This window comes from Lissotriton vulgaris, chromosome 5, assembly GCF_964263255.1.
Source record: "Lissotriton vulgaris chromosome 5, aLisVul1.2, whole genome shotgun sequence".
NCBI lineage: Eukaryota > Metazoa > Chordata > Amphibia > Caudata > Salamandridae > Lissotriton > Lissotriton vulgaris.
Window position 1 is genome coordinate 1,718,717,039 of NC_141693.1, and position 18,041 is coordinate 1,718,735,079.

The following is an 18,041-nucleotide window of genomic DNA, read 5'->3' on the forward strand; positions in this document are numbered from 1 at the left end:
CATTTGAGATGTCATCAGTGATGTCATCAGTGATGTCACTGACCATGTCATGAATGATGTAATATGTGACATCATCAGCAGTGGATTGCGGGTGCGCGATATATAGTTAGTGCAACTAACTATATATGGAATTTCAATGGTTTTGTGTGAGTAAAATAAGGTTTTGTAAATGCGAATTCCTAACTATATATGGTCTATAACCTATGGTTTTTTCAGTGCATTTTCAAGGTTTTGTAAATGCTAATTCCTAACTATATATGGTCTATAACCTATGGTTTTTTCAGTGAATTTTCAAGGTTTTGTAAATGCTAATTCCTAACTATATATGGTCTATAGCCTATGGTTTTTTCAGTGAATATATATATATACATACATATATAAACATATATTATCTGTATATCTATATAAATACAAACATAAATGCATGCATACATATACTTATATGCATTTTAGGGTTGTTAGGGCGTTTTCGTGTGTATTATGTTGCTTTTTTAGGGCTTTTGGGTCAATTAAGTAGGGTTCCCGGAGCCTAGGGCTGAGGGGCCGCTTCAGTTTCGTGCGTATTGGTGTTGGCAAGGTTTTGAGGGATTTTGGCGGTTTTTGGTCGAGATTTGGCCGTTTTATAGTTTTTTTTGTGTTTGCGGGGGGCGCGTATTCGGGTTGAAATTCTTCCCCGTTCCAGTGGATGGATTGGGCTGATTTTTGGTAAGATGTTAGGGAATCGCTGGAACTAGTGTCAAGCCAAGTTTGAAGCGGATCGGAGCAGTGGAAGTGCTTTAAAGAGCAATTTTTGTGCGGAGTAGCGAATTGTCATGTTATTCAATGGGAGTTTTTGGTGCGCATGGAGAAGGTGAATTTGGGGTGTTCCAGTTGCGCTAGAGGGACGGGGCTTGGGTGAGCTGTAGGGAGAGTGGATCGGCAGGTGTGCCGAATTTTTGGGATTTGTTGGCCGAAGGGAAGGGTGTGCTTGGGCAAAGTCGATTTGGTGAAAACTGTGCGTTATTTACATGAAAGTTGAAAAAACACTAATAAAAGCAAAGCTAAAAAGCCACCTCATTACAAACAGAATGGCTTTAACTTAAACGAGGGCGAGATCTATTGCATTTTCAATGCTTGTTTACTTTGGTTCCATCAAGAAGGCATTCAGATGTGTCACACATTTGCCATAAATTCTGAATGTTAGCACTCTAGTTGCACATTAGATCACTGTAGTAAAGCTACTGCTCACCAGGGACGTCTGCTGCTGGTATTCAAAGTGCATGTTTCAGTCTGCATGTCAGAATTTTTTTAATGAAATAGAAGAGGATTTGAGAAGTCACTCAAAATGATCCCTAATTTTTCTTTCTGAAGCACTAATCATACTTTCTATGGCAAAATTAACCCCCTCATGTTGTTCCTTTTTAAATTGAGTGTTTTCAGACTTACCACTTCATTCCAATCAAGATGGCTTCTGGTGTGCCATACTTTTGTCATAAGTAAGACTGTTAGCGCTCTAGTTGTTCTTTAGAACACTCTGGGACATTCTGTCATTGGGCTATACTTGGGGTACATCTGGGTGATATTTGGGCTACATTTAGGCTCTTTTGTCTCTGGTGGCCATCTTGCGAGACTATGTCAGAATTTTTTAATGAAATTGAAGAGGGTTTGAGAAGTCACTCAAAATGTGCCCTAATTTTTCTTTCTGCAGCACTAATCATAATTCATATGGCAAAATATACCCCCTCATTTTGTTCCTTTTTAAATTAAATGTCTTAAGAGTTACCACTTTATTCCCATCACGATGGCTCCAGGTGTGCTATACCTTTGTAATAAGTAGGACTGTTAGCGCTCTAGTTGTTCTTTAGAACACTCTGGGACATTCTGTCATTGGGCTATACTTGGGCTACATCTGGGTGATATTTGGGCTACATTTGGGCTCTTTTGTCTCTGGTGGCCATTTTGGGAGACTGCATGTCAGAATGTTTTAATGAAATAGAAAAGGATTTGAGAAGTCACTCAAAATGTGCCCTAATTTTTCATTCTGCAGCACTAATCATACTTTCTATGGCAAAATATACCCCCTCATGTTGTTTCTTTTTAAATTAAATGTTTTAAGAGTTACCACTTTATTCCAATCAAGATGGCTTCAGGTGTGCCATACCTTTGTAATAAGTAGGACTGTTAGCGCTCTAGTTGTTCTTTAGAACACTCTTGGACATTCTGTCATTGGGCTATACTTGGGCTACATCTGGGTGATATTTGGGCTACATTTGGGCTCTTTTGTCTCTGGCGGCCATTTTGGGAGACTGCATGTCAGAATGTTTTAATGAAATAGAAAAGGATTTGAGAAGTCACTCAAAATGTGCCCTAATTTTTCATTCTGCAGCACTAATCATACTTTCTATGGCAAAATATACCCCCTCATGTTGTTTCTTTTTAAATTAAATGTTTTAAGAGTTACCACTTTATTCCAATCAAGATGGCTTCAGGTGTGCCATACCTTTGTAATAAGTAGGACTGTTAGCGCTCTAGTTGTTCTTTAGAACACTCTAGGAGGCTGCAGTAGAACACAAAGGAATCAACTGACAGTCTCTGTCCTTGTTGGATGTACATGTTTTACTGAGAATGTCAGACTTCATTTTCACATGACTGAGAAAGATAATGTGAATTTACAGAAAATATGCTTTCAGTTTAGCTTATAGATCCCCTTCCAAACCACTGTGGGAAAATCATGAGATATTAGTTTTCTTTCAAACAATATTCATGATATCACAGCAGAAGGTTTTTTCACATGGTAAAATCACCTTAGAACCCACCACAATTCCTAAAACGAGTATGGTACCATCAACAAATGATTTATAATGTAACTAAAGTCCTAAAACCCTCTATTAACTACAATGCTTTTTAATGAGGTGCTATCATGTATATTGGTCCCAAGATGGCTGCCAACACTTCTTGGATGAAGTGCTGACAGCCAATCAGATCAGATGTGTGGTTAGGCTCCGCCCAGATATATATATTTTTTTGAACCTAAATTACTCAAAATCCACTGGAGCACATATATTGAGACCTAGCAAAGGCACATCAGGCTAACAGTCCCTACAATTTTGCCAAGTTTCGTGCAAATCCATTCAGCCGTTCGAGCTAAAAGTGAGGCCAACCGCCCTATGGAAATTAACATGGGAAAAATGCGTTTTGGGACCCCCCTTTTTTCTCGGCCCCCCCTTGATGAAACCCCCCCAAATTGTCAGGGGCTGCTCAGAAACAAAATGTTCAGGGGTAGAGAGTGCTGGCTCCAATGGGAGCAGAGTGGGACTATTTTAAACGTGGGTGTGATAACAACCGGACATCAACGGCATCTGAGGAAGGCTTATTGTAGCCGAAATGCATCATGCCCAGCTGATTGTCCAATAAAGTGTTTCCTGATGGAATTTCCCCGTGTGGCCGCTTTCTTCATCTAATGGAGGGTTCGTCATATATATATATATATATATATATATATATATATATATATATATATATAGATAGATAGATAGATAGATAGATAGATATATCACTCTCTTACTTTTGGGCCGGGTCCTCCGTCTCAGACGGAAGCACACCCAGGCCCCACTGATCAATCACAACGTTGCAATGCAGTGCTGTGCTTGGTAGGCTCCCAGGCTCCCCAGGCCAATCACAACGTTGCAATGCAGCGTGGTGATTGGTTTTGAGCGGCCTGGTTGGATCCTCAACCAGGGAATAGGAACCTGGGCTTGTTCTCCATTCAGGCTGTGGGGCAGCCTGCATGGAAAACGGGGAAGTACGCGTGGTTGGCTTGGGCAGCCTGAGAATGGACAAACCACTCCTTCTCTGCCCTGCTCCGAGAGCAGAGCAGCCCCAACAAAAATCCACCTACCCATAAAAGCAGCAGGGAGCATTAAACTATAATAACTTAAAATTATTATCATTTAATGCTTCTAAGAATCGCGCACTGCTTAAAGGCAGTGGGGTAAGTATCCTCCGCCGTAGCAGAGGAGCCACCACTGAGTAGACACCTAACATCAGGATCAGCCAGTAGCTTAACACTGGATAAGTACACCTTTTATGGTGCACACTACTAACTCGAGCTTCTCCTAGTATTTTGGTATGCAAGGGACCTAAAGTGTTTTGTTCAGGGTCACACAATTTGATAAAGTAAGGAATTTGGTATTGAACATTGGGTATGTTTGCTGTGAATATGAAACTGTATCGCTAAATTGCATCTCGTTACTAGCTACAAGTAAATTTTTCAAATCACTAAAACCAAACTTAATAATCAATGCTCCAGAAACAAAGTGTTCTTAAATTGGGAAAGAAAGTCCCCAGAAACAGAGAAATGAACCTGTTGCGAGTTGCCAGAAGCATTTGCATTTCATAATCCACTGTTCCCACTGCTTCCCCCGCGGCCCGCCTCCCAGCTGCTCCTCCCTTCCTCATCGCCGCTTAAGGCGGCCGCTGACGGACGGACAGGGTGACCTTCGACCCGGCTCAAGGGCCGGGGCGCACCCTTGCCGCCACAGCACCACCTGTGCGCGCGCTCCCCCGCTGCTGCCGCTCCTGACTGGGGTTCGAGCCTCCTGTGCCCAGCTCAGCCGGTGGTTTGTTTTACTCAACTGTTATTTCTGACTGCTGCTTTGTTTTGTATTCCCTGCTGCCTCTGTACTCCTTCGTTGCACCCCTCAGCCCCTCCGTCCTCCTCCCCCCCCCCACTCTTGCCTTCTGTGTCCACTGTTCCCGCCGCTTCCCCCGCAGCCATACCCCCTCGCCGCCCGGCTCCCGCCTCCCAGCTGCTCCTCCCTCATCGCCTCTTATGGCGACCACTGCCCGGACGCGCGCCAAAGGCAAGCCCGTCTGCGCCCGGACCACGCCCAGCGCCAGGACCCCTGGACCCCGCACACTCCACAACAGCCGACTCCGATACGACGCCAACGCCCTCCACTCTCTAAACACCGAGACCACCGCTGCTTCCAGGTCGCCCGAAACGCACCCACGGGCCCTTCTCCTGCCACACCTGCAGCTTCATCTGCAACAGAACCACCAAGCCTCCAAGGACCGGACCCAACCACCTCCGAGGCATACTCCTAAACACCCACTCCGCACGCAAACACGCCGTCGAGCTCTGGGACCTGCTCGACACCTCCGCCCCAGACGTCCCTTCCTGACCGAGACCTGGTGAAACGGCTCCTCGGCACCTGACATCGCCATAGCCATCCCGGACGGCTACAAGATCTCCTGGAGAGACCGCACCAACAGAACCTGAGGAGGAATAGCCATCATCCACAAGTCCACCCTCCATGTCCACACCCTTGCAGACGACACCCTCAACTCCGCCGAACACCTGCACTTCCGAATCCACACTGACCCCAACACCACCCTCAGAGGAACATTCGTCTACAGACCCCTCCCGGACCATAGGCGCTGTTCAGCGACTCCATCGCTGACCTCGCCAGTACCCACGCACTCGCCTCCACGGACTACATCCTCATTGGGGACCTGAACTTTTGACTAAATTGCTCATTGAGGAAAGGGAAAGTACGTAGCATAATGTGACACATTTTGTCATACATTAATACTATTGGGGCAACTTAATTAGTACCGGAATACAGTAGTAAGGCTATCATTTAAACACTGCAACAGTGACACTGCACTATTTTTTTATTTAACCACTTGAGGTAGATGTTATTTGTTTGTAACATTTGTGGCTGTAGATACAAACGCTCTGCGTACTCCTGCCATATAGTGTGGACTTGGACGTTGCCATTTGTTTTTGTTCAAAGCTGAGTCTGTGAACCTATAGCACTACAAGCTACAAATGGATATATACAGGGTAAGCAACATTTCCTTTTTCTGTTAATATCTGACATTTTGCAGCAGATATTTATCAGTTGTGGAATGTCATTTATTCGTAAAATACAGAGCTGTAAAATCACGTAATTCCTGTGCCGGTGGCTAGAACTAAATGTAAATACCTATTAAAGGACTCATCAGGTTTTCCTGACGCTTCCCATATTCATAGATTCCTGTTTGTCTTTTTGTCACAGCCTCTGCACGAAAACCTGGCACTTCTACCTGGTTGCTGATGCAGAAGATTCAGGCTGAATCTGGGACCCGCGGGTTGTTTGCAGGTAAATGACACAGAAACGAGTATGTAGGGCCACCGTCTTGGTTGAGGATATAAGTTTCATTGCCACCCCTAATATGTCCCCCAAACCGCTTTCGGATTCCGGGTGCCCTTTACTGTTTCAGGATTCCTGTTGACCGCAGTCAGTATAGTGCGCATGGATGTGCGTGCTGAAGACTTTTTCCATTTGTGTATTTTTTTTTTTCAACTGGATAATCAAGTGGATATGGTTAGAGATGTATTTCACCATTATGGGGTTTCAGTGTCATTCTGTGCATGTTGCTATGAATGTTAATTGATGTACCGTTTGGGTGGTAAATGCTTAGCCTATTGGTTGCTTTAAAACTGTTTTGTGTGCATGATTTTGCTAGGAACTGTCTAGTGTCTGTTGTTGTAGGGCAAAGTGTGGATGCTGTTAGTTTTTGGATGTGTTGTTAACCTTTTCGGTGCTGATGGCGGCTCCCAGCTGCCATGAGTCACGGTGGGCGTGTGCTGATGACGGCTGGGAGCAGTCATGACCACGCCCGCGATAGGAATGTCAGCACTGGCGCGGAATTCCAGCCGCAGCCAAGGTTTTAAAATGACAAATGTGTGGCCAACAAGGTGGATTGGAGACATTTTCAAACCCGAAGTAAAACATTAAAACTTTGAAAATTCATTCAGCACGACACTTAAAATAATGCCATCATAGTCTAGAACAACAGGCTGGTCTACCAATCTAGATGATGTGGAAGCAATTGGCAAAGCACTCCCGCCCACACCCTTACCACCAGAACATTCATAGACCGCGCAATGAAATAATTATAGCCACATAACCAACAGTAGGACCAGAGCACAATACTTAAGACACTGTCTCAAGCTGAATGCCCCTGCAGAGTATAGAGTATGCAGTTGAAAAATCAGTCGTAGGTGGGGGGTTGCGAAAAGATTTTTCGTATATCGCAAAAATTCAAGCAATAAATAAAGAGTTCTTTAAATCCTGTATTTATCTTATTTCATTTGCTGTGCTTCAAAGACGTGGGTCAAAGATCTTTTGACAAATGGCTGCTTGGTTTTTTTTTTAACACGGGTTGGAGTTTAGAAAGCCCTCTCATTTTGCAGTCGGGGAAAGAAAAGTAAAGTGCATTGTATGACAATCTTGCAGGGGTGCAGGGAGTGTGAAAGTAAAGGCTGTAGATATCATTTTTTTGTAACACACATAAAACGTAAATACTTGTGAATGAAATGTACACATTCAGCAATTAGGAAAGCAGAAATGAAGCACATTTTTTGTAATTCTAAAGTGTGATGGAAACAAAGATGTTCGAGGCATATGGACTGCAGACCACACACTATTGCATTAGATCACCATCTGGTGGTAGGCCCGGATGATTACACTTTGTTGTTGTCTTGGAAGAGTCTTTGTCTGTTGGATGACTCCTCCCTTAGATCGTTGTGCGCATGGGCATAGACTCCATCTTCAGATTGGTTTTTTTCCCCGCCATCGGGCTCGGATGTGTTCATCGTTCGGTCCCATTACCGATCTCCTTTCGAATTCATAAATCAATCAGAATACCATCGGCATCGTCTTCGACAGTGATTCCGGTTACCCGCGTCGAATAAAGGCTTCACTTCTCGATTCCAGCGTTAGTCGGGCCATCCGGCCAACTGCGCCATTGGGCCTTTGGCTCATGGAAAGAACACCCTTCAAGAAGTGCCCTCGGTGTGGACACAAATTCCCTCACACACCGATCTTCATGAGGTTTGCAATCTGTGCTTATCTCCAGAGCACGAGAGTCGAGACTGAGGCCTGCACTTCGTTCCGGTCCAAGAAAACCATCCGGGACCGTTGAGCTCGAAGAGTAATGGCGCAGTCATCTTCATCAACACCAGACCTCATCATAGACAAGTCTCTGATTGAAGTAGACGCCGAAGAACAGCAGCACGAAGACATTGCTTCCAAAGCAGAGGATTCAGCTTCTGGAGCAGAGCATCAATCCGAATATGACGATCTTCCAGTCGTGAGTACAAGCGTCGACCCTGTTCACCCCACCATACCGGGACAGGCTTCGGTTCCACCTCCACCTTCGGGTCCAGGTGCACACCAATCAAAACCTTCTGACGCCCCGCCTTCTGGATCGGCAGCGAAGGATATGAAAAAGCCTCCAGTCGACTCTGGCTGGAGTCAGCCTGTCTGTCCCAAAAAGCAGAAGGCCCTTAAGCCATAATTAACACCGGCACCAAAGCATCCTTCGGTACCGAAAGCGGTCGAGCCGAAAGCAAGTTCGGCATCGAAAAAGTTTTCCAAAGCTACCGAACCGAAAACCACCCCGGTTCTGAAAAAAGTGGACCCGAAGACTGTTCCGGTACCGAAACATACTTCGGCTCCGAAGGTAAACGAGTCCAAATGTACCCCGGGAACAAAAACTTTGGATCCAAAGAGCATGGATCCAAAAAGACAAATAATTCAGTCAGGTTATTGCCTGGAGCTCACGTCCACTCCTTCAACAATACCACCCAGGCAGCGTCCCATGTCACAGGAACACCTCATACCGTTAAGACAAGAGGTTGCATCTCTACTGCAAAAGTATGCAATAGAACCAGTTCCAAAACACAGGAGTTTATTCTCTGTACTTTCTCATACCCATAAAGGATGGGTCCCTCAGACCTATTTTAGATCTAAGCCCCCTAAACCTGTACATACAATCAGACCACTTTCATATGGTCACACTACAACAGGTTCTACTGTTGCTAAAGAAATGGGACTTCCTTGCCACATTAGATCTCAAGGACTACTACTTCCACATTCCCATTCATCAATCGCACAGAAAGTACCTACGGTTCATTCTAGAAGGTCAACACTACCAATTCAAGGTACTCCCTTTCGGAGTAACTACAGCACCTCGAGTGTTCACAAAGTGTTAGCAGTAGTAGCAGCACACTTAAGAAAGGACAACATTCATGTCTTCCCATATCTGGACCACTGGTTAATAAAATCCAAGTCATACAACAAACCCATCGAACGATATGCCTGCTACACAAACTGGGATTCACAGTAAATCAAAAGAAGTCCCATCTCCAACTGTCCCTGTCTCAGTAGTATCTAGGAGCTACAATAGATACCTCCAAGGCAATAGCGTACCCAACCCAACAAGATAACAAAGTATGCAGGATCTTATCAAAATATTCCTGCCACAACACTCACTACCAGCTCGAGTGTTCATGCAACTATAATAGGAATGATGGCATCTTGCATTTTCATAGTACCATACGCAAGACTACAAATGCGCCCCAAACAAGAGTGCTTGGCAAGTCAGTGGAATCAGTCTCTGCAACAAATAACAAATCTGGTGGTGGTAGACGACCGGACATCTCGCTCTCTGCAATGGTGGAACACCAAAAACATTTCCAAGGGCCGGCAGTTTATAGAACCTGTTCCACAAATGATACTAACCACAGACCCATCTCTCACAGGATGGGGAGCGCATTTACAAAGACACAGGGTACATGGACACTGCAACAAAAACTACTCCACATAAATCATCTGGAGTTACTAGAGATTCTAGCTCTAAAATAGTTCCAGCATTACCTATCAAACAAAGCTATCCTTGTCCGGAATGACAATATGACAGCAATGTACTACATTAAAAAACAAGTAGGAACACACTCCCTACAGCTCTCCCGGCTGGCGCAGAGCATATGGAGGTGGGCCATTTTTCAGAACATTTTTCTAATAGCAGAACATCTACCATGAGTTCACAATCAAGTTGCAGATCTGTTAAGTCGGCAGAGACAACAGCTACACGAACTGGAAACTTCATCAAGTTCTTCAGCCATTTTTTCAAAAGTGGGGTCGCCCAGAGATAGATCTGTTTGCTACAAACCACAACTCCAAATGCCCAAGCTTCGCCGCCAGATACCCACATCCATTATCCAAAGGCAATGCTGTATGGATGAACCGGTCAAACAAATTAGCGTCCACTTTTCCACCTCTCCCACTAATTACATTAGTGGTACGCAAGCTACAGCAATATTCTCTCACATTGATTCTCATAGCACCAACGTGGGCAAGATAACCCTTGTACACAACGCTACTAGAGCTCTCAGTAGTACCACATCACAAACTAAAACTCTCCCCACATCTACTGACACAGAACCATGGAGAGATTATGCATCCAGACCCAATGCAGCTAAATCCAGTGATTTGGCTCCTGAGGTCTTAGAATTTCGATATCTAAATTTACCACCTGATGGCATGAATGTCATAAAAGAAGCAAGCCTCCCTACCACAAGAGCATGTTATGCAGCAAAGTGGAAAAGGTTTGGTGTATATTGCACAAATAACATCAACCCCTTAGATGTTTCCATACAAAACATCATATGCTACCTGTTACATCTGCAAAGATGTAACTTAGCGTACTCCTCGTACTCCTCAATCCGGTTACATCTTGCTGCTATAGCAGCATATCTTCAAAACAGATAACATTTGTCATTGTTTAGAGTACCTCCAATCAAAGCGTTTATGGAAGGACTCAAAAGATTCCTCCCAGAATACCACCCTCTCTAGTATGGAATTTAAATATTGTTCTCACAACACTTATCGGTCCTCCTTTCGAACCATTACATAAGTGTGAATTTACAGTTCCTTACATGGAAGGTTGTCATTTTAGTAGCTGTTACCTCACTTAGAAGAGTAAGTGAGATCCAAGCATTAACAATCCAAGAACCATTTATACAACTTCATCACAATAAAGTGTTTCTTAAAACAAATCCAAAGTTTCTGCCATCGGTCATTTCACCTTTCCACCTCAACCAATCTATTGAGTTGCCAGTATTTTTTCCCCAACCGCAAACAGTTGCAGAAAGAGCTCTACATACATTAGATGTAAAAAGAGCGCTTCTCTAATACATTGATAGAACAAAACAATTTCTTTAAACTAAACAACTGTTTGTGTCCTTTTCTCCTTCACATAAGGGAAATCCTATTTCAAAATCAGGCATTGCAAGATGGATTGTTAAGTGCATTCAAATTTGTTACCAAAAATCAAAACGCACTCAATCAATTCCCCCTAGGGCTCATTCTACCCGTAAAATAGGGGCATCCATGGCATTTCTAGGAAATATACCATTAGAGGACATCTGTAGAGCTGCTACATGGTCTACTCTGCACACATTTACAAAGCACTACGGTGTAGATGTGCAGGCAAAACAACAAGCAAGTGTGGGCCAGGCTGTACTCAAAACATTGTTTCAAACTACTGCAACAGATGCGGGTGGTTGCCGCTAAGGGAGAAACTGCTGTGCAATCTCAGCCCATATGCCTCAAACGGAAAATGCTACTTACCAGTATGCATCTGTTCTTGGCATTTAGGGCTGCAGAACCACACACGCCCACCCGGCTACCTGTATCTGTTCCAGTATTATCTTATTTAGATACACAACACATGGTCATCTTTATCTGTACTACTACAACTCCATTATTTGCCCAATAGCGAAAACAATCTGAAGATGGAGTCGATGCCCATGCGCACAACGATCTAAGGGAGGAGTCATCCAACAGACAAAGACTCTTCCAAGACAACAACAAAGTTTAATCATCCGGGCCCACCACCAGATGGTGATCTAATGCAATAGTGTGTGGTTCTGCAGCCCTACATGCCAGGAACAGATGCATACTGGTAAGTAGGATTTTCCTTCAATAGGATAGAAGCAAATCAAGACACTTTATTTGGTGATGCACAACTGATAAATACTATCGGAAACCTGATTTCCACATATCATTCATGTTTTATGTAGTTTTATCTGTAAATATGTATTTCTGTACAAATTTAGTGGCCATTTCAATAAAAAAATATGCTGTCTGTAAATGACAGTGCACTACCACACAATGCTTTAGTTACATAAAAAAGCTCCAGTCTCAGGTCCATTAGACCTATGTAGGTCATGAAAGTCTGTTCTAAAAATTGGATTGTGGTTCTAAAACGACTGAAGTGCTGCTGTAGTCAAATATGCACTGTATAAATACCTGCATTGTTGCATAACCCTGGTGTGATCTTTTTGAAGCAGTTTCTTACATAAATTGTACTGTGGTTATTGGGCAGTGCATCAACTTTGTTCTCAGTGTCAGACTATTAGAGTGAGAATGCCTAGTCCCCAGGGGCATCCAGCACTTAAAAGTAGGCTTGGGCGGTAAATTCCGTTCTGCTCGCGGAATTTGAGTAATTTTGTGTTCCGTGGAGAACACGGAATTGCCAGAAATTCCACGGCTTCACAGAATTTTTTGCTTGTTCGTGCTTTCAAAATACATGTTCGCGAGATTTCTCTTCGAGCACGCAAACCGCATTCCCGAACAGGAAAAAAGCATCGCGAACGGGTGGTACAAGCAATTCTGCGTGTTCGCAGAACTTTTGCGTGCTCGCTGAGATTTGTTTACGGTTTCGTGGAGCTTTGCGTAGCGCGACTACGCAAATTCTGCTTAACCCTACTCAGAAGCATTGTAAAGACCCTATTAACCATTAGGTTAATTGATCAGTGCCTCCTTAGCCTTCTGATCTTTATACGTGCATCACACATGGTGGCTGTTCATTGATCTCCAATAACAGCCATTGCTCACATGCATTAATGTAGAGCCAACATCGGATCGCCTCTAATGCAGACTCTTGGTATAGTGCATTTTAATATGTAATGGATTTGCAACATCACACAATAAAATGAAATGCAATAGCCATATCTTCCAAAAGATGATACTTATTGTGCATTAAAAAAAAAACCTAACTCCAGGTGTTGAAGGATTTGTCACAAGTGTTGTACCTTCTGTCGTAAGCTGCAAGTGACATCTCTGAATGTACATAAGGATGTAACCTGAATCAAATTACATTTGTGCTAAGAAGGGACAGAAATAAAAGATCTGTGAGATGCCATTTTTAAATAGATTTGTAGATGCCTTTCAGAGTGCTTCTCAGCAATCTGTAGGGCAGCTGCTCTTGGGATGTTTGCGTCTAACAGAATCATTACCCCACTGTTGGATATGACATTTTAAATTGCCAACCATGTTAGATGGCTTTCTTTGCATTATAAACCTTATCACTAGCTTACTTAATAACTCAAAGTTCTCACTATACAAATACCACAAAGATGGCTAGATACATACATAGATACAGTAGCACTGGCAAGGAACCTCTTGTACCCTAAGACATGCTACGTATTGGCTAAAGAGATGAGATAACTTTAGGAGGGTCCTGTTTTTTGTGTCGCTTGCCTGATGCCTAGTGTGACATGTCTTGGTGTTGACTGGACCCTTTCTCTCTTGCAGGGTTCCTGCCACGTGTGGTCAAGGTAGCTCCGGCCTGCGCCATCATGATCAGCTCCTACGAATTTGGAAAGACATTTTTCCAAAAGCTGAACCAGGAGAGAAAGCTGCGGAGCCTGTGAAGAGATGTGCAGAGAGGGGTGCCCGGCCTTAACCAATGCCGTGAATGGATGGGGAATCAAGCTAGACTGAGGCTCTCAATGGTTTTCATGCATCACACAGAGCAGAGTCATCCAGTGTCACCTCTTCCCATCTGCAACAACAAGCACCAATAACTAATGCATCAGTATGGTACTCCCTTCAGTATGTGAAGTCTGTGTGAGAGTCGTATACTCGTGCTGCAGCTATTGATGTTCACCTCTGGAGCCTTGCACAACATTACGAGGCTGTAACTAATGCGTCAAAAAGCTACAACTGGGACCTTTTGCAAAATTGAGAAAGTAACTAAAACTTCACACAGCGGCTAGGGCACAAAGCTACAGCTGAAGACCTTTGTAGTCTAGGATTGATCCTCTGCGACACACATTTACATCTGGAGCAGCATCAAGAATCTGCAAGAGGCTGAGGACCATGCCCACGTCTGGAGTCTTGTGCAACATAAAGAGCCAGTGACTGTTCTCTTCTCTCCCAGTTGCAGATACTAATGCACGACCAGAGGAAGAGCAGATCGTGACATGTGGAGCCATTGCACAGCTATGGATTGCTAACTGACTCGTGCAGATGCAAGAAGCCGCATAGCAATCGGGCATAACATCAAGATCATAAACCAATGAGCTTCGAGCGTAATGGCCCCAATGGAGCTCTTTGTGCAACATCAAGAGCCTGTGACTGTTCCTCATGTACCGCCCAGAGGCTTGAGTCCCCTGCAACATCTGGAGGCGTGTGCAGCATCAAGAAGCAGCGACTCGTCCTTTCCTACCATTCGGAGGCGGGAGTACCCTGCTGCATACATAGCCTTGTACATGAAGACCCAGTTGCTAACAGTAATGCAGGGCCAGAGGTTGGAGCAAAGTGCCACATCTAATCTCCTGCAGAGCATCAAGAGACAGTGACTGTTCCTCATGTACCGTTCAGAGGCTTGAGTCCCCTGCAACATCTGGAGGCCTGTGCCAAATCAAGAAGCAGTGACTCCTCCTTTCCTACCATTGAGAGGCAGGAGCCCTCTGCTGCATGCTCCATTCATGCGTACATGAGGAGCTAGTTACTAATAGTAATATGTAACACAGGGGGAGGAGAACAGACCCCATCTCCTTCTAAACCTCAAGAAGCAGAGGCTGAAATTAAGGCACCATCCAGAGGCAGGAGTGCACATCCACATCAAGAATTTTGGACCGCATCGAGAGCATTTCACGCATAGCCCAGAGGCCGCGCATACTGCCACACCAAGCAACTGGTTCCTCAAGCGTGATCTAGAGCTGGGAACCTCCAGTTACATTGCTCTAATCGAGGGAGGCTTCCGGCATACCTGGAGCATTGTGCCTCATCCATGGATAATGACCACTGCACCACTCACTCCGGGGTCTCCACTGGATCATCTCCATCGCATCTGCTGGGAGAGCCTGGAAAGGCTACATATTTTGTGCACTTACAGCTGTCCTAAACTTCAAATGAGTCATGCACCCTAGCACTGCCCATATGCCCTGTCTAAATGGCGTTGCTAACAGCGGACCCTCTCCCAAGTGCTCATCTACCTCCATGAGCCTTGGGCCACCTTCCGCAGGAGATTGTGGAGACCAGCTGTTTAAAACAGTGCGGGAACAGTTCTGGGTCTCCTGCTTACACCGCTCACAGAAGAGGATTCAGGGAGACTGGCAATCGCAGTTTGTAGAAGAGTGCATTGCAACCAGTCCACAGGCTTCTTGTATCAGTCTTAGCACTTAGGAGCTGAAGCTTGTGCATCAGGCGACCATGCACAGCAATCTCACTGGGCACGCTGGATCCTCTGATTGCACATACACAAGTGCCTTCTGATTGACTGTTTTGGCACCTCTCGCTCTATCTTGAATTTATGGGTGCGGGTGTTAGTTGAATTCTTCCCCACAGAAAACCACAATCTTAACATTGCTGGGCCCAGTAACTGCCTGGTTTGTTATGAGTGGAAGAGAAGAGAGCTACAATTTCCAAACCTTTGGGCCAGGAGCAGGCTTGCATATAAAGGACATGCCCTGGCTTTCGGTGCAAAGGAGATTTGCTATTAAATGATGGATGCTCATCTGCAATTGTGCAGTTTGCTAGTACTTTGTGGGCACTCTGTAACTAGATGAGATGGCAGTCCTGACTGGACTAGATGGCTGTTAGCTCTCTGGACCTAATCGCTTTCACTACATAAGCTTATCAACATTTGCATTCCTGGAAGGGGGAGGTGAGGGTCTTCCTTAACACCTTTAGCTAGCTGCAGAGCAATCTTAAGCCGCAAGACCTGCACTGGGGCATGGACTCACAAAATGCTACAAGGAAAATCATTGCATATTCTACTGGCGGATGCAGACATTGACATTTGGTTAGTGTAGTAGGAATGGGAGTCCATGTGGTGACCCACCTGATTTACCCGCATATGCACTCACTATCTTTTGGAATGGTGCCATGCTGCTCTGAATACTCATACAGGGGTAATGCATAGAAAAACATACAACACTTTTATGAAAACACGCAGACCCAAGTCTCTGCTGGTTAGACTTGTGTTCACACATTGGAGTATCCTCTTCTTAGACATCCATAGCATGGTCACAAGTACATAGGCATGGGAAACCTGCAATGTTATCACCTGTGTACTCGTGCTGGGCTCAAATTGTCTTACAAACACATGCAGGCATCGCCACTGATTAGGTTTGGGAGCACACATACAGGTCTGGGCTGTGTAAACTACAGAGCACACGCTCTGTCTTTGCAGATTCAGAACACACTCGCATTAAAACAGCTGCTTAGACTTCTGAGCACACAAAGCAGTCCCATCAACTTAGGACCTCATTACGAGTTGGCCATTTAATGTCAGCTTCCAGGTCAAACCTGACCGTATTTATTACGGATAAATGCCCATTAAATACAGTGACATGCGGGTTTGGTGCAGTAATCACCAACATCTGCATGTTCTTGAATGTCCTTTGATGGCATTCATTGTTCCTGGCAAATTCCATGTCACTTGAGTCAGATTTTATCTTGAGCTGTACCAGACCACTCGTAATGAGGGCCCATGTTGAAATGCTTCACAGCTACATTTATTGAGTGGATACACAAAAAAGAATGTGTTAACGAGCCACTTCTCCCTTTCCATTGAAGGTTCCTCTTAATTCTTGTCTGCTAATTATTTCTTGCATGTGATTTGAGCTTTGGTGCCTTAAGAGGCTGTTTTCACCTTAATCATTCCACCTTGGCATTTCTCTGTTCATTATATGGTGGAACAAGACCAATTCTTAAGGTGCTACCATGCATTTGTTCTCTTGTCACACTTGACAATCAAGATTTCTCCCATTTTTCCTTTTTTGATAGAATAGCATGAAAATGGTACCCGCCCACTTTGTTTTTTATGTTACTGGGCGGGTAAGACTGGCAAGTCAGAGATTGTCTCCTCTGTGGGGGGCTGCTCTCACAAAAACGTCTAGTGTTCTTTCTCATTTTTCACCATTCAAACACAGGGGGTGGTGGGCATGAACAATCTACACTGTAATACTGACACCTGTGATAGATCGATTACAGCGATAAGACCCTGCAGTGCCCAACCAGGCTGCAGGGGCTGGGTAAGGCTGTTTTATATCGATCTTGTATCTATTAATGTTGGAAACCTCAAGAACCATTTTTTTTGTTTATGTTCCTGTCTCATTGTTTTTGGTGGGGTTTTGGGGAGTGGTTTGGTTGGCAATAATGGTAGGAGGCAAGCATCCTTTGCTGCTGGCGTATTGACAGAGATGCTAGTTATATCTAAAAGGAGAGAGTTGAGGCATGCAAATACATATTAGAAGGTTGTCATTGCTCCTATAGAGAGGAGGTTGGGGAATGTATAACCCCCCCCCCCCCTCCAAATCTAATAGGAGCTTTCCCCTGATAAGTTAATTAGATTGTGGATGCAGCTAGAAGTGTGCGGGTGGTGACGAGCAATTGCTTTATGCTTCAGTTTTTTTAGTGTAAATGTTTTTGAGATGTCAAGAACGAGATTATAACGGAGACACTACCCATCCAAAAATGATATAATTAGCCAAGCACTTCGTATCAATCTTGGCATTTGAAAATGAACAATAGGGTCATCAGTGGAATGGTTCCAAACTCCTTGGAATACAAACACATAGAAGCTTTTCTAGGGGATCTTTCACCAGACGTCGTGCAGCCTCCTCCAGCAGGCTAGATTCAGTATGGCACTTCTTCATGAAGTTCCTCTTGGGGTCATAGTGTCCAAAACACAACCCAAGGGTCTGGAATCTCCATTATGGTCCTTGAAAGGTTGGAGCCACAATTCCCACAATGCACCTTGACAACACCCTTGAAAGTCCACTGGATGCACTGTTGGTGGAGTTGATGCAGGTGAGCTCTGGTAACCTGTAGCTTGCAGCGAGCCCACTCTTTTTTCCTCTTGCAACAAGGTGCATCCAAAGGGCTGTAGTTCCAGATAGTGCTGCAGGCACAGTCTGTCAGAATGCAGGG

General features: G+C 44.5%; 1 protein-coding gene across 3 annotated transcripts in view; it reads left to right on the plus strand.

Annotated features, from left to right (window-relative positions):
* Positions 1-17,212, plus strand: part of SLC25A39 (solute carrier family 25 member 39) — a 114,946-nt gene extending 97,734 nt beyond the window's left edge. For 2 of the 3 annotated variants that reach the window (XM_086923913.1, XM_086923914.1), the window contains 2 exons: positions 6,042-6,125; positions 13,413-17,212. In XM_086923913.1, the coding sequence (XP_086780039.1) occupies positions 6,042-6,125; positions 13,413-13,531 (203 nt within the window). In that variant the 3' untranslated portion in view covers positions 13,532-17,212. The remainder of the gene's footprint in view (positions 1-6,041; positions 6,126-13,412) is intronic. The other variant, XR_015296054.1, reaches the window with a different exon arrangement.
* Positions 17,213-18,041: the final 829 nt, after the last annotated feature.